This window comes from Mesoplodon mirus (genome assembly GCF_964341445.2).
Source record: "Mesoplodon mirus genome assembly, contig: HAP1_SCAFFOLD_751, whole genome shotgun sequence".
NCBI classification, from domain to species: Eukaryota; Metazoa; Chordata; class Mammalia; order Artiodactyla; family Ziphiidae; genus Mesoplodon; species Mesoplodon mirus.
Genome location: NW_028295282.1, coordinates 135,327 through 160,765, shown reverse-complemented (window position 1 = coordinate 160,765; position 25,439 = coordinate 135,327). Strand labels below are relative to the sequence as shown.

General features: G+C 38.4%; 2 protein-coding genes and 1 pseudogene across 3 annotated transcripts in view; 2 read left to right on the top strand and 1 right to left on the bottom strand.

The window, feature by feature from the left end:
* Positions 1 to 17,812, bottom strand: part of LOC309797575 (ankyrin repeat domain-containing protein 26-like) — a 102,641-nt gene extending 84,829 nt beyond the window's left edge. The window contains exons 1-2 of the mRNA XM_082646071.1: positions 17,674 to 17,812; positions 15,165 to 15,311 (exon numbers count right to left, since the gene is read on the bottom strand). The gene's annotated coding sequence lies outside the window, so the exon portion shown is untranslated. The remainder of the gene's footprint in view (positions 1 to 15,164; positions 15,312 to 17,673) is intronic.
* Positions 686 to 3,489, top strand: LOC309797576 (ATP-dependent zinc metalloprotease YME1L1-like). Its single transcript, XM_082646072.1, has 4 exons — positions 686 to 765; positions 859 to 932; positions 1,579 to 1,665; positions 3,126 to 3,489. The coding sequence occupies exons 1-4, from the start codon at positions 699 to 701 to the stop codon at positions 3,267 to 3,269; spliced, it is 372 nt and encodes a 123-aa protein (XP_082502198.1). The 5' UTR covers positions 686 to 698; the 3' UTR covers positions 3,270 to 3,489.
* A 113-nt stretch (positions 17,813 to 17,925) lies between the features above and the next one.
* The window catches only part of LOC309797578 (ankyrin repeat domain-containing protein 26-like), a 96,602-nt pseudogene continuing 89,088 nt past the window's right edge, over positions 17,926 to 25,439 (top strand). Inside the window, exon 1 of the transcript XR_014296150.1 lies at positions 17,926 to 18,347. The product of XR_014296150.1 is annotated as an ankyrin repeat domain-containing protein 26-like (transcript). The remainder of the gene's footprint in view (positions 18,348 to 25,439) is intronic.

Sequence of the window (25,439 nt, the reverse complement as noted above, 5' to 3'; positions counted from 1 at the left end):
TATAGACGTTTATTTTTATTTATTTATGTTTTAAATTTTATTTTTGGCTGCGTTGGGTCTTCTTTGCTGCACGCGGGCTTTCTCTAGTGGAAGCGAGAGGGGGCTGCTCTTCATTGCGGTGCGTGGGCTTCTCATTGTGGTGGCTTCTCTTGTTGCAGAGCACAGGCTCTAGGCGTGCGGGCTTCAGTAGTTGTGGTACATGGGCTCAGTGGTTGTGGCTTGCAGGCTCTAGAGCACAGGCCCAGTAGTTGTGGCGCACAGGCTGAGTTGCTCCGCGGCATGTGGGATCTTCCCAGACCAGGGCTCGAACCGTGTCCCCTGCATTGGCAGGCAGATTCTTAACCACTGCACCACCGGGGACATCCCTATAGACGTTTTAAACATTTTTGTGCAACGAGGGACAAACAGTTGTATTGCAGCATTAACTACTTATTATTTATAAACTGCACTTTTGCTTTCCTCATTTTATACATAGCTGGTTTGGTAATCAATCACCATGACCATCTCTATTAAATGCCGCTGAGCTTTCAGCATCATGGTATTAAGTAAGGTCATGAGAGACAAATGATAATTCAGGTTATTAATGTGAGTGTTTCAAAAGTGTGTCTGAATTTTTTCTTTCTTTTTCAATTGTCTGGGTGTACCTGTTGCCTGAAAATGATCGACAGAACGAAACTAGAGCTCAGCTTCTTGCTCAGATGGACGTCAGTATGGGAGGAAGAGTGGCAGAGGAACTTATATTTGGAGCTGATCATATTACAACAGGTTGGCTGTAAAGAATAGCTTTGGTTCAAATTGTGTTTGTTGGTTTAAAGATTTTTTTTTAACTTGAGTTTTATGTATATTTCAAATTTTCAGGTGCTTCCAGTGATTTTGATAATGCAACCCAAATAGCAAAGCAGATCGTCACCAAATTTGGAATGAGTGAAAAGGTAATGGCTAATTTTAATCCTTCCTCATGTATCAAATATTGATGTGCCAAGTGTCTCTTTGTGAGAGAGGATTCTCATTATAAATTGATAGATTTTCCCCTGTCTCATTCCAAATGGATTTAACAAAGCTGACTCTAAACTAAATGTCATTTTCTGAGAAATGTAACATACTCTTTCCATTCCAGCTGCTCAAACAGTAAGAGTTATTATTTCATGAATTAACCAAATGATAATATAAATTCTTTAGCTTTTTTTATTCATATGACATCGAAGACCTACTTGTTGAGCTTGCTTACTTTGCCCTTTCCACATACTTCACATTTTTACATTATCACTGTGGCTCCATAAAGCAATTCCAGTACTCTGTGAATTGTGGATTTCTGGACTAGAATAGCTGCTAAGGTTTTCTAAGAAGGTACTCAGAACGATACTTAGGATTTAAAATTTTCCCTCTTGTTCACACTTTTTAGTATTATACTTTCAGAAGAATAATGAAGTTTTTTTGCCCTCAAGGGCATTTTTATATTGTATTTTTTCCTTGCCCCCATGATATTTATTTTCTTATGTATAGGATAGTACTTCCTCTGTTACATACATTAGTGTTGGAGGTTTTTCTGTTGGATTTCTTTCTTTTCATTGATTTTAGCTTGGAGTTATGACCTACAGTGATACAGGGAAACTGAGTCCAGAAACTCAATCTGCTATTGAACAGGAAACCAGAATCCTTCTGAGGGTAATGATCTTTTTTTAAATGTTTATTTATCTATTTACTCAAAATGTGCCTAAATATTTGGGTGCTTGCAAAAAAACTAAAGTTCCTCTGTTTTATAAAGTTAATAGGTGCACCGTTGCTGCCGTGATTAACTATGTCATAGACTGGATCTTTGACATAGACTGGAAACCCTGATCATAGACTGGATCTTTATTTTATTCTGGCCATAGGCTAAGAACAAGTTATATATATATACATACATATATATATATATATATACATATATGTATATATATATATATATTTTTTAAATAAATTTATTTATTTTATTTTTGGCTGCATTGGGTCTTTGTTGCTACATGTGGGCTTTCTCTGGTTGCAGCAAGCAGGGGCTGCTCTTCATTGCGGTGGCTTCTCTTGTTGCTAAGCATGGGCTCTAGGGCACGGGCTTCAGTGGCTGTAGTGCGGGGCTTCAGTGGTTGTGGCACACGGGCTTAGTTGCTTCGCGGCTTGTGGGATCTTCCCGGACCAGGGATTGAACCCGTGTCCCCTGCATTGGCAGGCGGATTCTTAACCACTGTGCCACTAGGGAAGCCCAGAACAATTTACATTGTGATTTAAATATTCAGTCCTTCTTTAGCTGATATATTTCTAATATTTTATGTATTTTCTTTAATTTGATTATTTTACTTGGACATGGTTATGTTCAAAATGTCTAGTAATTGTATTGTGTTTATATGACCTGTGCTTCTTGGTGTTGGTAAATTCATTTTTACATATTCCACCCAATTTTATAAGGACAAAAATATAATTCGCTAGTAAAATATTGGCAGAAACATTGTACAGGCAAATATGACACTGCCAAAAATGAACTGTTATTACTGCCATTATTCATAAGCTGATAAACTTAATTCAGACTCACCTTTGGAAAGAGAGTTGAAGGATTTAAATGAAAAGTTCAAGGTGGGTTGCAAAAAAAATCAAATGTACGGAAGTCAGGGATCACCTCTAATGATACTGTGTTACAGTATTGAGAGGTGAGTGTGTTACCAAGTAAAAGAATGGAAATTATATCTTTTCTGGCCATTCTAGATTGAGTAAATTGGTGAAATCTCAAGAGGCAAAAGGAGCAAACTCCCTTTCCTTTTAGCACGTATACTGAAAAGAGAAATAGATTTCTGTGTTCACAGACCTTATTTAGAAAGCAGATGAGTACAGTGTATACTTTTATTTCTTAAGTAGCTTTTTGTTTAAGTAGTCCTCAGTTATCTCTATGATAGACTTTGAGGTTAAAAATGTAACATTTGAAAGTATGAAAGAGTTATCTTTAGGGAACCAAGCTTTTAAATGCATTTATCTTTCATAACTAGAAGTCAATAGATTTTATAGTTTTTTTAGGGTGCATAAAGGCTTTTTATCTCATTGAGGGTTTGTGCTTCTCCTAAGGTTTCTGCCTCTTACATATCTGCTTTGTATTTCAGGATTCGTATGAGCGAGCAAAACATATCTTGAAGACTCATGCAAAAGAGCACAAGAATCTAGCAGAAGCTTTATTGACCTATGAGCCTTTGGATGCCAAAGAGGTTCAGATTGTTCTTGAGGGGAAGAAATTGGATGTGAGATGATAGCTCTTGATGCATTGTTGGTTTTATTGCAAGACCATAAGTAGCACTGCAGTAGTCGTATTTTGCAACACTTTTCTCCCATTCTTGGTATCACTCAAGGGTGTGAAACACTTTGTCAGTCTTTTGTCACATTTATCTAATTTTGATTATTCTCATGATGGACACCTACTGCAAACAGCAATTTATTAAAGAAAATAAAGAACTATCAGGATTGAAAACAGCTTGTTTGAGAAATGTCAATCAGTTATTAAGTTGAAAATAAGTAATGATTTTATGGTTGGTTACAGTGCTAGATGTGAATAGAAATTGTGCCTTTAGCTCTTGGGAAGTATTTTTACTTAGGAAAATAAAATTCTTGAAGGATTGTCTTTATTTCTAGATAGTACCACTTATCTTTGATAAAGAAATGATGCTATTTGGCTATTGGTAAATCATATTTCTACATACATCAGTGGAAACTTCATTAAGATGCACTTAATTATGATCTAGATTGACCATATATAAAGTGTTTTTTTAAAAATCTAAGAGTAGAGAATTGTGAACCTACAGATACAATCGGAATTTAAATGATTATTATAAGCTTTTTAAAATGCAGCTTGCATTTTCATGGTCTTTTTTATTTTAACATTACTATCACTCTGAAAATGAAGTTTACTTCAGAGCAGCAGTATTTTGTTAAATAAACAAGTAACACACCTCAAATTATGAATAACTATGTAATTATGCTTTGCGTTAAAACCAAAATAAAACCAAAAACCCAGTCCCATTCAGAGTGAACTTTTGAATTATGCTGTGTTAGAAATGGAAAGTTGTGTTTATTTTTCAGTCAGATTTTGTGAATATGAATGTGCTGTTACAGAATTTACAGATGACTTTATTTAACTCAGTAGAAAAATTATTTTAGAGCACATTGTAGTGGTTTTACAACCATACTATATTCTTGAAGTGATTTTATTAAAATTACCTACAGTTTTCTAGTAACTTTTAAGCTGTATATGGTCTTCGTTGAGGTTGGTAGAGGGAGCTTGCTACATGATATTCTTGCCCTTTATTTGGGTAATTTAAAATTTTGATGTACTTTCAAACTTAGAGAAACATTACCAGAATAATACAAGGAATTCTCATATACCCTTGATTCAGATATACCAGTTATTTTCATTTGCCCATTTTTTATAGCCCCTGCTTCCTTTCTCCCTTCCCCCTCTCTTCCCTCCCTCCCTCCTTCCCTCCCCTTCTCTCTGTGTTTATATATATATGAGTATACATGTCTTTGTGTGGACACGTTTTCATTTGTCTTGGTAGACTTCTAGAAATTGCTGTGTGATGTGGTGAGTTTCTGTTTAACTTGTTAAGAACCTGATGAACTGTTTTGAAAGTAACTATATAATTTAATGTTCCAACTACCAGTGTATGAAGGTTCCCATTTCTCCATATCTTGTACAGTGTTTCTTATAGTCTTGTCTTTTTGACAAAGCCAATCTAGTGGGTATGAAGTAGAATCTCATTGTAGATTTAATTTACATTTCCCTAGGACTAGTGATTTTGAACATCCTCTGCTAGGCTTTTGGTCATTTGTATATCGTCTTTGGAGAAATGTCTGTTGAAATCCTCCCTCCCCTCTTTGGGTTGTTGTCTTCTGTGTTGTAAGAGATCATATATTCCAAAGACAAGTCCTTTATCATATGGATCTTGTTTTTTTGTTTGTTTGTTTGTTTTGGCGGTACACGGGCCTCTCACTGTTGTGGCCTCTCCCGTTGCGGAGCACAGGCTCCGGACACGCAGGCTTAGCGGCCATGGCTCACGGGTCTAGCCACTCCGCGGCATGTGGAATCTTCCCAGACCGGGGCACAAAGCCGCGTCTCCTGCATCGGCAGGTGGACTCTCAACCACTGCGCCACCAGGGAAGCCCAACAGTTTATTCTTTAATCACTTTGAGTGTGTCGTCCCACAGCCTCTGATTTCCATTATTTTTGGTGAAAAGTCAGCTGTTAATGGTAATTTTGGTCTCCTTTTCCAATAGGTTTTCACTTGCTGCTTTCAAGAATTTTTTCTTAGTCTTGTCTTTTAACAGTTTGACTATGATGTGTATAAGTGTGGATATCCTTGAGTTTTTCCTACTTGGGATTCGTTGAACCTCTTGGATCTGTAGATTAATGTTTTTCATCAGATTTGAGACATTTTTGGCAATTATTTCTTCAAATATATTTATTTGCCCTTTCTCTCTTCTTCTGGGATTCTCCTTTCACATATGTTGATCTGGTCTCTGAGGCTTTGTTCATTTTTTTCATTGCTTTTCTCCCTCTCCTCTTCAGATTGAATACTTTCTGTTGATTCAGCTTCAAGTTCACTGATTCTTTCTTCTTCTTTCAACTGAATTTTTCATTTCAGATATTATATTTTTCAGCTCCAAGTTTCTATCTGGTTCTTTCATATACCTTGTATCTCTTTACTGAGATTCTTCATGCATTGCACCATTTTCATCATAGCTCTCATTAATTCTTTAAACATGAATTCCATTAGTTCTTTGAACCTGTTTATAATAGCTGCTTTTAAGTCTTTGCTCATTCTAACATCTGGAGATACTCAGTTCCTATTGAATGCTTTTCTTCCTCAGTAAGGGTACACTTTCTTCTTTCTTTGCTTTGTAATCTTGTTGAATTTCAGATAATGTAGCAATTACTAATTCTGAATTTTTCCCCCGAGGGTTGTTCTTGTTTTATTTAGTAACTTGCCACCAGTAAATTTGTGAAATCTGTCTCCACGGCAGTGTGCAGTCACCGATGTCTCTACTCATTTTTTAAAATAATAAATCTTGCTTCCTAAGCATTGCTGCTGGATTGCATAGCTTAGCATATAGCCAAAGACTGGACAGAGGTTGTGTTCAAACCCCATCAGTCAGGCCTCCACTCTGCCAATGGATCTGTGTGGGCTGGCAAGTACATACAGTGTTCAGGTCATTTTCAAGTCTGCTCTGGTCTGAGCTTTCTGATGGGCTTTTTTGCTTCTCCCTTGTGCATATGTGCAGGCTTTGGCAACCATGGGTATGTGGGTGGCCTGAATCAGCTTCAGTTTCCGCTTTGCATGCCTGTACATCTGGAGTATATAGAGTGCTTATCCAACCCAGATGGCTGTCTTACCTCCTAGGACTTCCAGTGAAATCCCTAGCTACTCTGTTGTTTGCCCCAAACAGGACTACAACCTCACTGAGCCTTGTTTGCTTACCACTGAGCTCCCAGGTTAACTTACAATGCATCATATCAAATGAGTCCCCTCTGGCAGTGACAACAAGTCTTGTTCCCTGGGTCTGTTGTTGCCCTGGTTGAACTACTGCACCCGTAGACCTGGCCCAGGATGTGGCAGCACAGTAATCCCACAGGCTCACAGGTTCTTTCCCTAACTGGGTTTCATGAATAAGCACTTCTTAGTTTGTTGTAGATCTTCAGTTAATTTCCAGAGTGCTGAAATGGCTGTTTTATTAAACAGTTTATCCAAATTTATAGCTGCTTTTTAAAAAATGGAGATGATTTGTCAACCTCCTCCCCTCATCATGCCAAAAGTATATTTCCCCAGCTTATTCTGAATCACATTTCAACCAAATCAGTTTAATAAGGATGGACTTTGAGAGGACTTGTAAACTTTTTAAAGCTGTCCATTGAAAGCTACCCCAATGCCAGAGTTTTACAAGTAACCTATACCTATTAAATAGATTACTTGTGGTAATTGATACATGTTTTGTTTTTAGATATTCTTTGTTCATATTCATTTTAAAGTAAATACTGAGTTACTACAATCTGGCTAGTTATAAGCATTTTTCTTAATGTAAGTATGTAATATTTTAATAAAATATGTTGGAATGTAGATTTGATCTTTGAATTGAAAAAAATAACACCTATTCGTGGACATAAAATTTGGAGAGTTGATACATTTGAACTGAGGATTTTATTTCTATGCAGATTCTCCCCTGCCCCCATTTTGTCACATGAATCCCTATTCTTTTGGGCAAGAATGTGATTCCCCAACACACACCCCTCCCCACCTTTTAAAACAGAAACTTAATTTAGTTATGTATCAATGCTTCATATGGGAATATAATGGGTAGCTAATCTGTTATGAATTTGAGAATGTATTTCATGAAAAAAGAAATTACAGAGCTGCCAAAGAGAGAGGGTGAGAGGGAGAGAGGTTGTAAAACCTGGTTTGGGGAACTCGATATGAATCTAATCTCCTGCAGTTCTGGGAGCAGGTATGTAACTCATACCCAGGGAACCTGGAATCTGAAGGAACTCGTAGGTTACTTTGGTTCAGGACAGGAGAAGAACTGCTAATGTGTTGAGACTGTTCTGCACTCTCAGCATTTGCTTTGACAGACTGTTTGAGTGCTTATCGAGGACGTTAGTCAAGCGTGAAAGAGAGAAAATGAGCCCTGGTGGTGGATCCACATTGGATACCGCACAAAAGGCCACTTAGAGGCGTGAACAGGCCTCAGAACAGGATAGTCCAAAGAGGGGCTCTGGATTCCTTAAGAGCTAAGAAGAAAGAATGGATTACATTCACTTAGGTCAAGGGAGTTACAGGTGAGAACAGCTGTGGGCACGGAAATGCCCCTGAGAGAGAGAGTCAGCTTTAAAACAATTGCCAGATCCAGACTGCTCAGAACCATCTCACATAAGAACTCTACAGCCCCCTGCAGTTTTGAACCTGGCAGCATGGGAAACCATGATTAGCCAGCTGAAGGAGGAAGGATGGGATGAAGCAGGAAAGGAGGGGACCATGCCTGCCTTCCACCCCTACTGCAGGTGGTCTGCCTGTAGCATGGCCTAGCTGATTAACTCTGACTTGGCATTTTTATAGTTCTGTATGTTATGTGGGGCTGGACATTGTTTTTCAGTGCTTTGTGAGTTAAAGCAACTCTGGACTTCTTATTACTTGAGAGTAAGGGTTTTCAACCTGGGTTGGGAGAAGAACCTCTGAATATTTAAAAGGGTAGTGGGAGATGAAGTTGCCTTCTAATTATATCCCATGAGTCAAAAATAGTGGTTACATATATTAACAGATTTTTGTTTGAACACTTTTCTGGGTGATATAATTCTATTCATAAGATTTTTCAAAATTGAAATATTTGTGTAATTTCCATCATAATCATGTATGGGATATGTGTGTGAGTAACTATTTTAACAAAGCTTCTAATGTCTTGGTATTTTTTTAAATTTTTATGGAAGTATAGTTAATTTACAGTGTTGTATTTCAAGTGTACAGCAAAGTGATTCAGTTATACATATATATCTATATATATTCTTTTCCAGATTCCTGTCCATTATAGGTTATTACAAGATATTGAGTATAGTTCCCTGTGCTATACAGTAGGTCCTTATCTGTTTTATATATAGTAGTATGTATATGTTAATCCCAAACTCCTAATTTATCTCCGACCACCGCCCCCCTGCTATCCGCTTTGGTAACCATAAACTTGTTTTCTATGTTTGTGAGTCTGTTTCTGCTTCGTAAATAAAATAAGTTCATTTGTATCATTTTTTTTAGATTCCACATATAAGTGATATCATGATGTCTTTCTCTGACTTGACTTCACTTAATATAATCTCTAGGTCCATCCATGCTGCTGCAAATGGCATTATTTCATTCTTTTTTATGGCTGAGTAATATTCCATTGTATATGTATGCTACATCTTCTTTATCCATTCACCTGTCAGTGGATATTTATCGAAAAGATACATGCACCCCGGTGTTCATAGCAGCACTATTTGCAATATCCAAAACATCATGGAAGCAACATAAATGTCTTGGTATTTTTATATGATTTTATTTCCTCTTCCCCCTTATATGATATTTTATTGTACTATATTATGGTTCAGTATTCTTTCCCCTTAAAATTCCTATGCAATTTAGTCATGTTATATTTCCATATTCATTATCAGTTTAATACTTTTAATATTGAAATAGCTAATCTAGGGATTTAGTAGAATGATCTATTTATTGTTAAAATGGGGACAAGAGAAACTGCTTTTAGTTGATTACAGCTCTTATTTCTCCCTTTATTCTGTTGATAACATTTTTATGATTATGTTAAAATTCAGGAATTATTTTGTGGGATCTTATTCTTTGCTCTCCATTTTATGTTGGTAAACTCTAAGGTTATATATCCTTTGTCCTTTTAGCTTCTCTCTATATTTTTGTATCATCTGTATGCTGATGACTTCTTAGTCTTGCTCTATAGCCCTTTTCCATTTAGGCTACGTGTCCAACTGTTTTTCTCCATAGCATTTGATTTGTATGTTCATAAGAAGCTGTTATTGGGGACTTCCCTGGTGGTCCAGTGGTTAGGACTCCACACTCTCAATGCAGGGAGCACAGGTTCAAACCCTGGTCCGGGAACTAAGATCCTGCATGCCACATGGCGCGGCCAAAAGAAAAGAAGAAGAAGAAGAAAAAAGCTGTTCTCTAATTTATTGTTTCTGTGTCTGCCTTTTCCCACCTGGTGTTGAGTTCTAGGAAGGAGTCTTGAACACTGGTATCTCTAAGACTAAATGCAGTGCTTTATAAGTAGACAGCTAAAAAATCTTCAGTGAGTGAAAGAATAATAGGCATTCAGTAGATTGATCCTAATTCCCCCATCAGGCAGAGCACTGGAACAGATGGGTCAGATTCTCCATAGATGGTTAAATAATGCCATAGAGAACATGAGTAGTAAGTGGTTTTTTCGTCTTTGAAAATATCGCAGTGACTGTAACAATAAAGAAGATGGAATGTCTTCCTGAGGAAAATCTGCCTTCTTTTTTGGAAGATAAAATGTGCAAGGTAGGACTGAGTGCCAGGCTAACAGTATCTTTTACATAGAAGGATCTGTTAACTGGATAAAAAGATAACTTTAAGACCTGCAGCATGTGAAACTCCTTAAGTATTCTGGATTGATTTCATACAAGATGTGTTTTATCTTTGATCAACCAGTTGCCTCCATTCACAGTCCTGAGGCATGTTAAAGACCAGTTGTTGGTAAACTTGAGATGTTAGGAATGTCTGTATAACTCTCCTGGAAGTTCTGAACTAGGTGATGAAAGAGACAGAGTTGCAAGAAGACAGAGAAAGAAGAGACAAGATATGGAGGATTGGAGAAGATGGTTGCTAAAGAATTTCCAGGAAGAACAAAAGAGAGACTGTTTATATTATTTGGAAATAAGCATCGTTATCTAAAAAGAAACCCAAATCAACTATAACCAAAATATCAAATGACTGAATGATTATAAGAAATGTGTGAATCAAACTATGCAAAGCCTGGGGCTTCCCTGGTAGTGCAGTGGTTGAGAATCTGCTGCCAATGCAGGGGACACGGGTTCGATCCCTGGTCCTGGAAGATCCCAAATGCCTCGGAGCAACTAAGCCCGTGTGCCACAACTGCTGAGCCTGCACTCTAAAGCCTGCAAGCCACAACTGCTGAGCCCACGTGCCACAACTACTGAAGCCCACGCTCCTAGAGCCCGTGCTCTGCAACAAGAGAAGCCACCGCAGTGAGAAGCCCACGCACCGCAAGGAATAGTAACTCCCGCTCGCTGCAACTAGAGAAATCCCGCGTGCAGCAATGAAGACCCAACGCAGCCTAAATTAATTAATTAATTAATTTAAAAAAAAACACTATGCAAAGCCTGATGCACAATGTTTCCTGGTGGAGGGAGCATAGCTCCCACCAAGTAGAAGCATCTTGTCAGCATTAACTCTGCTAGGCCAAAAGGTTCATAATTTTTATTTTTAATTTTGCTGGAAGATAATGTTTTATACTGTTATAGCGCAAAGAAAACTGACTTCAAAATTTATCAAAACTTAATGTGATTTTTTTTCTTCCTGTTTGGGAAGTTGATAGGAGGGCAAGTGCATACTTGTACCCTGGTTCCACTTTCTGTATGCTTCTTCATCCTTGTTAGATTTTAAGATTCTTAGGTTCATGCTTCTTCTTAGTGTCATAAGATCTCAAATCCTCTCATATAAAATTTGAAGAAAGAGTTGCTAAAGGAGTACATATAAGGTAAAAAGAATGTCTCTCTTGGTTGGGTTTTATAAAAAATACACCTGTTTTTTTAAATACACCTTTTCTAAAAGTGAACTGTTACTATGCTTCTCAGTACCCCGAATCACAAATTTCATTTATCCACCAAAGCTGCTGTTGGTCACTGTTAGAACTGATTATATGGTTAGCATTACATTTTGTAAATTACTTGTGATGCCAAGGTGATGTTTAGGATTTGTGCTTAACTCTGGGGGAAATATTTCTTTAAATGGATAATGCTGATTTTTTTAAGAGGGTTAACATAAATCATAACAGTGGGAAAATAAATTTTGACCAGAACTTTCAAACTATCTCCTATTTCCTATGCACCTAATACCATCAGCATGAAGTCATCCACATAATGGGTAAATTTGATGTCCTGTAAGGTAGTGAGAATATCAAGATCTCGGTGGATTAAACTACCACAGAATTATCAGCATTTGATGAGCAAATGTTGTCTTGAAGCAAGATGATGAAGTTGAACCCCTATCCATATCAAGTAAGAGTAGAAAGCTTCTGGTACCCATGGTTAATTTGTGAACTGACTGTATCCTTTGATCATTAAAAAAAAAATTTAGGGGACTTCCCGGGCGGTGCAGTGGTTAAGACTTCGCCTTCCAATGCAGCGGGTGTGGGTTTGATCCCTGGTTGGGGAGCTGAGATCCTTCATGCCTCACAGCCAAAATAACCAAAACATAAAACAAGCAATATTGTAACAAATTCAGTGAAGACTTTAAAAATGGTACACATAAAAAAATCTTTTGAAAAAATTTAGTTCCTTGATTGTAAACAATGTTTTATTAATTATTAATATTAAGTATTTTATTATTTATTAATAAAATTAATTAATTTTATTAATTATACATGTTAATGCCTTATCTGTATTTGCATTTATACTTTTTTTTTTTTTTTTTTTGCGGTACGCGGGCCTCTCACTGTTGTGGCCTCTCCCATTGCGGAGCAGAGGCTCCAGACGCACAGGCTCAGCGGCCATGGCTCACGGGCCCAGCCGCTCCGTGGCATGTGGGATCTTCCCGGACCGGGGCACGAACCCGTGTCCCCTGCATTGGCAGGCGGACTCTCAACCACTGCGCCACCAGGGAAGCCCCATTTATACTTTTTGTGTGTGTGTGGCTGCACCGGCCCTGGCAGCGAAAGCACCAAGTCCTAACCACTGGACTGCCAGGGAATGCCCTATACTAAATTTTTTGGTCACAAATTTTATGTGGCCAAATGTACTGATATTTTCTTTTGACACTTCCATTGTTTTTGTTTGAAAAATCTTCAAAAATTTACAAATAATACCACTCATCCATATTTTCTTCTAAAATATTTAGTGGTTTCATTAAAAAGACTAAACATTTTTACTAACCTGGAGTTTCTTTTGGTGTATATGTTGAGATATGTAGTTAACTTCTTATCACAAATTGATTTTTCCCAAACCATTTATTAATAATCTATATCATTCTCATTGATTTGTATAGTTTCTCTTATGTTAATACATTCTCACCTCTTACTGTTTTCCAGTAATATGCTTATTCTTCTGTAGGCTAGTATTTAATAATTATATTTTTATATTTACTAATTATATATTTTATAATCTAACAGAAAGTATTTAATTTATCTTAACTTTCTTTAAATATATTTAAAGCTATTTTATTTTAACTAGAAACAAATCACTATATGTCTATGCAAAAGCAACATATGTTTATTGCTGAAAAGTTAGAAAATATAAATAATAAATATGAAAGAAGGAACACCTTAGTAGTGAGTGGATGTAACTATGCCTCATTCCCCTAACACTGGGTCCCCCATGTGCAAGGTTCTGAGGGGTGATGTTAAGCTTTTGCCCTACCTCCTTCCCCTCTTAGAACCCACTTGGGTCCCAGGTTGGTGACTGAGGTGCTTAATTTGTTTCCAGTGAAAAAAGTTTGGCCACAAAGGGGATGGCCATTACACCTTTCTTGGTACCAACTCCCTATAAAACTAAGAGGTCCTATGTTTGCCACAGACTCTGGAGCAAAAAACGGCTTAAGACTTTATGAAGTAGAGATGCCAACCCATTTTTCTTGTAGATGGAAGTGCATTGCTGGCTGACTGTAGTCATGAGAAAATAAGCTCAGTACCAATAAGAGAATAATAAGAAGAATAAGAGAAAATAAGCTCAGTGCCTTCTCCTCATAGGAAGCAAAGACCCTCGTTGGAAGGGCTAAAGTAGGCACGTTGCCAACTGACGCTCCATATCCTCACAATGCTGGGGGGTCAGGGACACAGGGGATAGTCTGGATTCTATGGGAGAGAAGTATGGAAGTAAAACAGCTGAAATTTTAACTTGCATTCCTAGTGAGTTTCAATGTTTGAGAGTTACAAAGAAAAGTTACAAACACCCCAGTCTGCCTATGGAATCTCAGGAGTCACAGATGGTGTCTACTCTGGCTAGGTAGCCAAGGTAGGAAGAGGGTGAAAATTCTTTCCAGCTATAAACTGCCATGATAAGCAGAAATTATCCTAAGGGGGCCACAGAGATGAGGGGTATGTTGGGCACGAAAATGCTCAGGTCAGGTCTCCAGTGCTAGGGACAGGGTAACAAACCATGCCAGTTTTCCCAGGACTGTCTTGGTTTTATCACTGATAGTCCTGTGTCCCAAGAATGCCCCAGTCCTGGACAAACTGGGGAACCTACTTGGGACACATAGTAGACTGACAGCCCCAGCAGCTGTCCTTCTGGATCCACGTCTGCGTCTGTCCTATGCCCATGCTTCCCACGACTGCTCCCAGCCATTGTACCCACAATAGGGGTAAAATACAGGCCCACTCCTGGAAGATGCAGGATTTATTTATCATATGACTTTGGCTCCAGGATTCCCCTTTGGCCTGGCCAGAAATGTTGTTAGAACTGTGCTGCAGTTTTAGACTCTCTCTACCCAGTCCTCTTTGTTGCCCTCTATCTTCACTTCTTCCATTCTTCCTAGCTCCCTCCCTCCATAATTTGCTATGGCCACTTAACATATTACCACAAATTTCGTGGCTTAAAACCACACATATTTATAGTATAGTTCTGGAGGTCGGAGGTCTGAAATGATTCTCACTGAGCTAACATCAAGGCTGCATTCCTTTCTGGAGGTTCTAGAGGACAATCAGTTTTCTTGTCTTTTCCGACTTGTAGAGGCCACCTGTATTCCTTGGCTTGTGGCCCCTTCCATCTTCAAAGCCAGCAATGACCTGTCGAGTCTTTCTCACATCATTCTGACACTCCTGCCTCCTCCTTCCACATATGAAGGACCCTTGTGATTACACTGGATCCACCTGAATTTGTTAAGGCATCCATAACATGTTTTTCATCATAAAACAGGTATTACTCTGACATTATTAGTTCCATTAACATATGTTAAATAAATATTAAATAAATAATTATTAAATAAATATGCAGGAAACCACCAGGGCATTATTTGAGTCTTAGATAGGCATGGGAGCTCTAAGCAACTTTACTTTAAAACAATTTATTTATTTATTTGGCTGTGCCAGGTCTTAGTTGGCAGCACTTGGGCTCTTTTAGTTGCAGCATGTGGCATCTAGTTCCCTGACCAGGGATCGAACCTGGGCCCCTGGCACTGGGAGTGTGAAATCTTAACCCCTGGACCACCAGGGAAGTCCCCAAGCAACAACTTTCTAGAGGGCATCTGTTTGCAAAGAAATCTGGGAATCTTAGCTTTCAAGTGCTTGGGGATCCAGGTAGCATTTGACAAGGACATACAGAAGTTCAGAGTTGGCCTAGCATATACTCCTTGAGTATCTCTGGTCTATACAGAAACACTAGAGTCAACCAAATCTTGACAACCTACCTGGAGTCCTGGTGTGTGGTTCTTATCTCCCTACAGCCTGGTAGTGTCTTTGACCCTCATTCCAGGCTGCATCAGCAAGTGTCAGAGTCTTCTTCAGATGTCACAATAGGGAGCCTTTACTGGTCTCATAGGTCACACTGGGGAGTACTGCGGAGTTAAATAGAGGACAAAAGATTATTCTCTGGTTGGGCTATCATAGGAAGAAAATTGTGGGTGATCAGAGTGGAAACCAGTCACACACATCAAAACCATTTGGTCCAGCTAAGCTGGATAGACCTGAGAAATGTTTTTTTGTTTGTTTTTTGTTTTGTTTTTGTTCATTGCTCTTTCACCAGTGAAGACACTGTCCTGGAACCAGCTATCACTTCAACAGGGACCCTGCCTCCCTCCAGAGTTTTTCGGCACAATTGCTTTCTTTCTTTCTTTCTTTCTTTTTATTTTTTTGGCTGTGCCGCGTTCCCCAACCAGGGATGGAACTCGTGCTTGCTGCAGTGGAAGCGAGGAGTCCTAACCTCTGGACCTCCAGGGAATTCCCCCAGCAGCAATTTCTGCTGAAGGTCTGGACACCTGACTTCTGAGTCACTAATTCCAAGCAATTTGTTGTCAAATCATTCAACCTACAAAGCACAAAATGGCATTAAATGGCCTCTGAAGAATAAGTACCTAAATTAATATCTACGCATTTGTCTTGCTGTAAAATATGGCTGCCAAACTTTCAAATTTTGCTGGTGCATCTTGTGCAATGGTGGTATCTGTTACTTTTTAATTTGGTTAATCAAAATTCTTAAAATCATTAACATGATTTTGATCTTGAAATCATCAACAAATGTAATAGGAACCTGCTGAGTTTTGGGATAGCTGGTTTTGTATTAACTGTTGTTGTGAGCCTGCTTCTGCTTCTGTCTGTTTCACCCACAATACCAGGTTTGGTTTAATTGTATTGTAACTGTATAATTACAGTAATTGTATAATTACTGGATCAAGTACTACATTAAAAGGAGTTTCTGTATACAGTCGCCTGTTTCTACCAGTATGGAGTATGGAGTCAACCTATTTTGCTTTATTCCTAAGAAATGGAATAAAGATGGAAACACAAATTGCAGGTAGAGAAAGATGGAAGCAAGGGAAAAGATTATTTAAAGTTTGGGAAATTTTAAAGATATGGGACAAAGATAAAGCATAAGAGGTTTCATAACAATGGAGATGATAAGATTCCATAAGGTCACTATGATGATTAGATTTAGGAGTGGGAAACAGATTTGGGTGGATAAAGCAAGGGAGCAAAGAGACTATTAAGAGGAAACACGAAAGTTAGATGTCCCTATTAGTTAGCTAATTACTGAAAAATTTGGCTAATAGAATTTTAGGGAAATTTAGCTATATTGATTTTTTAAATTTGTAGCAACGATCTTATACTTCAATAAAAAACAGAGTACTTGTTTGCATTCTACTTGATTTTTTTCATCTGCATACTATTCTTCAATATTCTTCAATCTATACCAACCAGTTTGTGCCTTCCTTAAGTACTGCCAGAAACTATCAACTCTTTCTCCTGTTACAAAATTATAGCTTAAAAAAGTTCTTCACTCTTGTTGTCAAACGAATACACAGATATCAAACAATAATCGTTTACAAATTATAATGAAAGAATAATATACCATTACAGAAAAAAAAGCGCCCAGATACAGATATATCAAGAAGTGTACAGGATTTACATAATGAAAAAAGCTACCAAAGGCTAATGAAGGACATAAAATAAGACAAATTGAGAGACATAACATGTACCTGGATACACTGATACAAGAGACTGATTCTCAGTTAAAATTCTCTTCACCTAATTACAATCAAAATCTCACTAAGATCTCTCTTTAGCTTGGCATAGTGATTAAAAATTCATCTCAAATAATGTAGAGGTAAACATTCCCAAGAGAATACTGAAAAGGAAGACTAAGGAGGGAAACCTTGGACCTGTAATAGATATTTCTATTTTACACACTACTGACGCTAGAAGAAGCAGACCAGAATGGAAAACCCAGAAACAGAAAAAACATCCGAGAATTAAATGTAAGATTAAGGGGTAAACTAGGTGAGGAAAGATGGACTGTTTGGGACAAGTGGATAACCATTTTTTAAAAAGTTCTCATATGTTACACCATGCTCCAAAATAAATCTTGAATTTAGAGACTTAATTAGGGGAAAATAAAAGCAAAAACTAAAATATAGGTGAAGAAAATGTGCAGACGGAACGCTGGGCCACAGGGAAGGGTCAGGAGGCACGCGGAAACGCGTCTTCATTTCACCTGGAGAAACTGCGTTGGTTTCTCCTAAGTTTGCACTTGATGACACCTGTCGCCACAATCTCTGGAACCATGAAAACAGCTTTCTGTAGTTACATCTGTTAAATTCCATGGAGAAAGCCTGGGGCCCAGAGGGATGTGGAAAGGAATAAACTGAGGGATAAGGAGATTGTTACAGAGTATTTTTAGGGGAGCTCTCTGGGGGACGAGACCTTCTGCATCCTGAAGCTCCACGCCACTCTAGCCCCAGTCGCATGCGAAGACGACTCTCTCACGGGAGATTCTAAAATTTCCAAATGTCCAGAAACGCCCAGCCAGCTCGTACCATCGTTGGAAAACAACCCAGCGCGTCCCACAAACAATCGCAGAGATTTGTGACGGTTGGACCTCGCACATGCGCACTGGGCACTCCTGCGCTCCGTGCCTCTGTGCGCAAGCGCAGTGACGCCGTCTTACAAGGCGTGCACGCGCACTGTGTTTAGCTGTATCGCTTGGCTACGGTTATTCTGGGCTGAAAGATGAGAAACCGCGGAGCTTCCCAGCTGGGATGTTGTGGCTAGACCGCGTTGGCTTATCTATACCGCTAGTGTTAGGCTCAGGAGACTGTGAGAAGCCGAGGGGGAGGGGAGGTGTGTCTGAAGCGTGTAGGCTCTGCGATGAAGAAGATTTTTGGCTTCGGAAGTAAGAAGGGCGAGTCGCTCTTCGGCTCCTCCACCAGCCCGCGGAGAGAGAGCGGTAATCGGGTCAACTCCCGGCCCGAGTACCACATCCGACACAAGGATCTCGGGAAGGTCCACAAAGCTGCCCGCGTGGGCAACGTAGCCAAAGTGCAGCAGATTCTGTTGCTTGGGAAGAATGGCTTGAACGACAGGGACAAGATGAACAGGTAACCGGGGCGGGCGGGAGGAGGCGGGGCGGGCCTGGGTGGGGCCCCTGCTGTCAGTTTCCCCTCCGAGGCTCGTGGACACCTACGTGGGGTCCCGCGCCCCGCAGACTTTATAGGCAGCAAAAAGCCTTAGCTGGTTTCGGACCCGCTCATGATTCCCCTTATAGAGCACTTTACTGACAGTTTTAAAGTCATTTGGCTGAATGTCAGTAATCACAGAAACGAAATTAAACATGAACAGCATCTTATTTTTAATGTACACATTTTTATACCGTAATGTTATATGTTACAGAGAAGTGCATAATGAGGAAAATAATTCTCATGACAGATCAACTTCTGGACTAAAAATTCCTCAGATACAATCCCGTATCTTTTTTAAAAAAAATAATTTATTTATTGCTGTGTTGGGTCTTCATTGCCGTGCACGGGCTTCTCATTGTGGTGGCTTCTCTTGTTGTGGAGCACGGGCTCTAGGCGCGCGAGCTCAGTTAGTTGTGGAACGTGGGCTCAGTAGATGTGGAACGTGGGCTAGGTAGTTGTGGCTTGCCGGCTCTAGAGCGCAGGCTCAGTAGTTGTGGCCCATGGGCTTAGTTTCTCTGCAGCATGTGGGATCTTCCTGGACCAGGGCTCGAACCCGTGTCCCCTGCATTAGCAGACGGATTCTTTTTTTAAAAAAATTATTTATTTTAATTTATTTATTTTTGGCTGTTCTGGGTCTTCACTGCTGCACGTGGGCTTTCTCTAGTTGCAGCGAGTGGGGGCTACTGTTCGTTGCAGTGCGTGGGCTTCTCATTGGGGTGGCTTCTGTTGTTGTGGAGCACGGGCTGTAGGTGCACAGGCTTCAGTAGTTGTGGCATGCGGGCTCAGTAGTTGTGGTTTGTGGGCTCTAGAGCGCAGGCTCAGTAGTTGTGGCGCACGGGCTTAGTTGCTCCACAATATGTGGGATCTTCCCCGACCAGGGCTCAAACCTGTGTCCCCTGCATTGGCAGGCGGATTCTTAACCTCTGTGCCACCAGGGAAGCCTGCAGTATCCGTTTTATATCAGTGTACACCTATGTATATATGTTCTCTACTGAAGGACCTTAGAAGACAGCTTTGAAGTGGGAAGATGGTTGTGTCCTTGAATAGGAAGACTCATTTTCTTAAAATGTATGGTCTTCCCATATTTAAACCAAATAGGCAGATGGTGGTTTAAAAATTTTTGAGTTACACATGCTTTCTTTATTTGTTGTGATGAAATGAAAAGTTTTATGTAGTAGACAAAGGTTTGCCCTTCTAGATGTCAAAATGTGCTGTAAGTTCCCACAAATTATTCATTTACTAACAACTGAAAAGACAGATAAGTGAATGGAACAGAATAGAAAATGCCCAAACATCCAAATATATGTAAGACTTTAGAACTTGAACTGATGACATTTCATATTAGAAGGAAAAAATAAATTGTTTGTAAATGGTGCAGGAGTAAACTGCTAACTATTTAGAGAAAAGTAACTAGATTTTTATCTCACAAAAATAAGTTTCAGATGGAGTACAGATCAAAAATTTTAAATATACAAAGTGAGAAAACGACCAGAAGAAAACAAAATTTCTATTTATACATTTTTTTTTTGTGCTGACAAAGACCTTCCTAAGAATGACTTCAAAAGCAAGAATTCTGGAGGTTGATTTAACAACATTAAAAAATTAAAACCCTCTGTAGATCAGAAAAGAAGATTAACAAAATAAAAGACAATGAGCTTTTAAAATATATCAACGTATTTGTATCAGGCAAGAAAACATATCTTCACTTTACAGAGAATTCTTTGAAATCAGTAAGGGGAAAGAAACTCTAATTTGAAATTGAGCAACGTACTTTTTTGCATATCCATAAGTGACCAATGGATATAGGAAAAAAATTTAGCATTTCTGGTAAGAAAAGGAATTTAAGTTAAAGAGGAATGAAAAACCATTTTCCCTTCACAAAGTTTGTGAAGATGAAGAGCAGTGGTACTTATACTGCTGTTTAAAGTCTGAGTTGCTTTTGACTTTTCAAATAGGCAATTTGGTGATAAGTACCACATTTAAAAAATGTGTATTCCCTTTACACATCAATTCTCTTTATACAAATTAGAGGTAAATAATTAGAGATAAATTAGAGATAGGTAACATACAATTTGTTGTTCTCAACACTGCTTAAAATAGCAATGTATTAAGACGAACTCAAAGGATTTTATAAATAAATTGCAGTGTATCTGGTATGGAGTAATATGTGACCATTGAAGGTGGCATAGATAACAGATGTATGTTGACCTGCAGAGATGTACTTTGGTAGAATATTGAGAAAAAAAATCAATTTCATTATATATAAACACAAGAAGACTATGGTCTTATCTTAGACAAAAATATGTACAAAAATATGATAATTTTTGTTATTTCTGAGCACTTGTATTATAAGTGAAGCTTTCTTTTCCTTTTAAAAATATCTGTGATTTCTACAGTGAACATGTACAAAAATTCTAGTAACTGTTTAGTAGTAGTGAAATAATCCTGGGAGAGACCAGGAATATGAATCTTGTACAGATAAAAATAATTTCTCACTTTCTATTTTTTTTTTGGAAGTTTTTCAAGGATTGATATCTTGTGACAACTTTTAACCTCTTCAGAAGTAAAGGGAATCTTTTTATCCATGCCTGTAGATTTTACTAGGTATATATTTCGCTATATATACGTTTTTGATTTTGTGTAGCTTTATTACCTATAATATGTAAATGATTAGAGATTAATCATTTTACTTTATTGCAGTCTTATGAAAATAAAAAATAGTTAATGTAAGTGGTGATTATTACTATTGAAAAAGTTTATTAGAGTTTTAGTTGTGTCCTTATGAGAATACAAAATGAAAAATACAAATGTAAATGATTATTACTATTGCAAAAGTATTGCTTTACTTCCCAAAAGTTTTCTTTAAAAATATCGAACTCTCCAAAGTAACAACTGACATTAGAAATACAAAGAATCATGAGAGATTACTACAAGCAACTATATGTCAATAAAATGGACAACCTGGAAGAAATGGACAAATTCTTAGAAAAGCACAACCTTCCAAGATTTAACCAGGAAGAAATAGAAAATATAAACAGACCAATCACAAGCACTGAAATTGAAACTGTGATTAAAAGTCTTCCAACAGGGCTTCCCTGGTGGCGCAGTGGTTGAGATTCCACCTGCCGATGCAGGGGACACGGGTTCGTGCCCCAGTCCGGGAAGATCCCACATGCCACGGAGCGGCTAGGCCCGTGAGCCATGGCCACTGAGCCTGTGCGTCCGGAGCCTGTGCTCCACAACGGGAGAGGCCGCAGCAGTGAGAGGCCCGCGTACCACTAAAAAAAAAAAAAAAAAAATCTTCCAACAAGTAAAAGCCCAGGACCAGGTGGCTTCACAGGAGAATTCCATCAAACATTTACAGCAGAGATAACACCTGTCCTTCTCAAACTCTTCCAAAGTATAGCAGAGGGGGGAACACTCCCAAGCTCATTCTACAAGGCCACCATCACCCTGATACCAAAACTAGACAAAGATGTAACAAAAAAAGAAAACTGCAGACCAATATCACTGATGAACGTAGATGCAAACATTCTCAAAAAACACCTCACAAACAGAATCCAACAGCACATTAAAAGTATTGTACACCATGATCAAGTGGGGTTTATCCCAGGAATGCAAGGATTCTTCAGTATACACCAATGAATGTGATGCACCATATTAACAAACTGAAGAATAAAAACCATATGATGATCTCAGTAGATGAATTTTTGACAAAATTCAACACCTGTTTATGATAAAAACTCTCCAGAAAGTAGGCATAGAGGGAACTTACCTCAACATAATAAAGGGCATATATGACAAACCCACAGCCAACATTGTTCTCAATGGTGAAAAACTTAAACCATTTCGTCTAAAATCAGGAACAAGACAAGGTTGCCCACTCTCACCACTCTTATTCAACATAGTTTTGGAAGTTTTAGCCACAGCAATCAGAGAAGAAAAAGAAATAAAAGGAATCCAAATCGGAAAAGAAGAATTAAAGCTGTCACTGTTTGCAGATGACATGATACTATACATAGAGGATCCTGAAGATGCTACCAGAAAACTACTGGAGCTAATCAATGAGTTTGGTAAAGTAGCAGGATACAAAATTAATGTACAGAAATCTCTTGCATTCCTAAACACTAATGATGAAAAATCTGAAAGAGAAATTAAGGAAGCACTTCCATTTACCATTGCAACAAAAAGAATAAAATACCTAGGAATAAACCTACCTAAGGAGACAAAAGACCTGTATGCAGAAAACTATAAGACACTGATGAAAGAAATTAAAGATGACACAAACAGATGGAGAGAGATACCATGTTCTTGGATTGGAAGAATCAACATTGTGAAAATGACTCTACTACCCAAAGCAAACTACAGTTTCAATGCAATCCCTATCAAACTACCAATGGCATTTTTCAGAGAACTAGAACAAAAAATTTCACCATTTCTATGGAAACACAAAAGATCCCGAATAGCCAAAGCAATCTTGAGAAAGAAAAATGGAGCTGGAGGAATCAGGCTCCCTGACTTCAGACTATACTACAAAGCTACAGTAATCAAGACAGTATGGTACTGGTACAAAAATAGAAATGTAGGGCTCCCCTCGTGGAGCAGTGGTTGAGAGTCTGCCTGCTGGTGCAGGGGACACGGGTTCGTGCCCCGGTGTGGGAAGATCCCACATGCTGCGGAGCGGCTGGGCCCGTGAGCCATGGCTGCTGAGCCTGCGCGTCCGGAGCCTGTGCTTCACAACGGGAGAGGCCACAACAATGAGAGGCCCACATACCGCAAAAAAAAAAAAAAAATAGAAATGTAGACCACTGGAACAGGATAGAAGGCCCAGAGATAAACCCACGCACATATGGTCACCTTATCTTTGATAAAGGAGGCAAGAATATACAATGGAGAAAAGACAGCCTCTTCAGTAAGTGGTGTTGGGGAAACTGGACAACTACATGTAAAAGAATGAAATTAGAGGAATGAAATTCCTCTAAAAGTCTTAGAGGAAAACATAGGCAGAACACTCTATGACATCAATCACAGCAAGATCCTTTTTGACCCAGCTCCTAGAGAAATGGAAATAAAAACAAAAATAAACAAATGGGACCTGATGAAACTTAAAAGCTTTTGCACAGCAAAGGAAACCATAAAATAGATGAAAAGACAATCCTCAGAATGGGAGAAAATATTTGCAAATGAAGCAACTGACAAAGGATTAATCTCCAAAATATACAAGCAGCTCATGCGGCTCAATATCAAAAAGACAAATAACCCAATCCAAAAATGGGCAGAAGACCTAAATAGCCATTTCTCCAAAGAAGATATACAGATTGCCAACAAACACATGAAAAGATGCCCGACATCACTAATCATTAGAGAAATGCAAATCAAAACTGCAATGAGATATCACCTCACACTGGTCAGAATGGCCATCTTCAAAAATCTACAAACAATAAATGCTGGAGAGGGTGTGCGTAAAAGGGAACCCTTCTGCACTGTTGGTGGGAATGTAAATTGATACAGCCACTATGGAGAACAATATGGAGGTTCCTTCAAAAACTAAAAATAGAGCTACCATACAATCCAGCAATCCCACTTCTGGGCATATACCCTGAGAAAACCATAATTCAAAAAGAGTCACGCACCACAATGTTCATTGCAGCACTATTTACAATAGACAGGACATGGAAGCAACCTAAGTGTCCATCGACAGATGAATGGATAAAGAAGATGTGGCACATATATACAATGGAATATTACTCAGCCATAAAAAGAAATGAAATTGAGTTATTTGTAGTGAGGTGGATGGACCTAGCGTCTGTCATACAGAGTGAAGTAAGCCAGAAAGAGAAAAACAAATACCATGTTCTAACACATAGATATGGAATGTAAAAAAAAAAAAAAAGGTTCTGATGAACCTAGGAGCAGGACAGGAGTAAAGACACAGACATAGAGAATGAACTTGAGAACACGAGGAAAGGGGAAGATTAGGCTGGGACGAAGTGAGAGAGTAGCAGTGACATATATACAGTACTAAATGTAAAATAGATAGCTAGTGGGAAGCAGCTGCATCACCTGGGAGATCAGCTCGGTGCTTTGTGACCACCTAGAGGGGTGGGATAGGGAGGGTGGGAGGGAATGCAAGAGGGAGGGGATATGGGGATATATGTATACATATAGCTGCTTCACTTCATTATACAGCAGAAACTAATAAATCATTGTAAAGCAATTGTACTCCAATAAAGATGTTAAAAAAGTTATTGAACTCTCCAGTTATGTTTGTCCATTGTTTAATCCATTTATTCATCAAATATAACTTGAATACCTATTATGTAGCACGTGTTTTCTACTCAGGACCCTGCATCTATCTCTCAGAACCCTTTCATGCTTAAAAACTTCATGTTGCCCCCATGAACAAGATGAGAAATTTAAAATTGAAGTATTAAGCCTTCGTCTCAATTGAAGCTTTGCTCCCTTCTTTCAAACAGAAGCATTTCTGAAGGTAGGAAATTGTAAAAGGTAACCTTTACTTGTCCTTTTGAACATTTATAATGGTATTAAATACTAATATTGATCATTGGAAATGTCTGATTTCACACAATCTATAAATGTAAATATTGAATAGAATGAGCCATCCCTATTCATTTGAATCCTGAATTTCCTTTGGCTTAAAGCTTCCTGAAAATCAGAGTTAGAATTACTTTTTTAAAAAAATTCTTGTTTTGTTTGTTATTTTAGTTCTCTTTCCCCATGCTGCTTTTATTGTATTATTTTATTTTATTATTTATTTTATTATTTTTAAAATTGAAGTATAGGTGATTTACAGTATTGCTCATCATGCCTTTAAGAACTAAAAGTTATTTAAGTGCCAACCGTGTGACTAGAACTGCAGTAGACCTGTTATATAGATCATTATTTCATTTAATGTAAGGAACCATGAATTGCATGATGCCCCACTATTTTATATATTAATAAGAAATTTTTTAAAATGTTGCCAACTCGCAGATATAGAGAACAAACTAG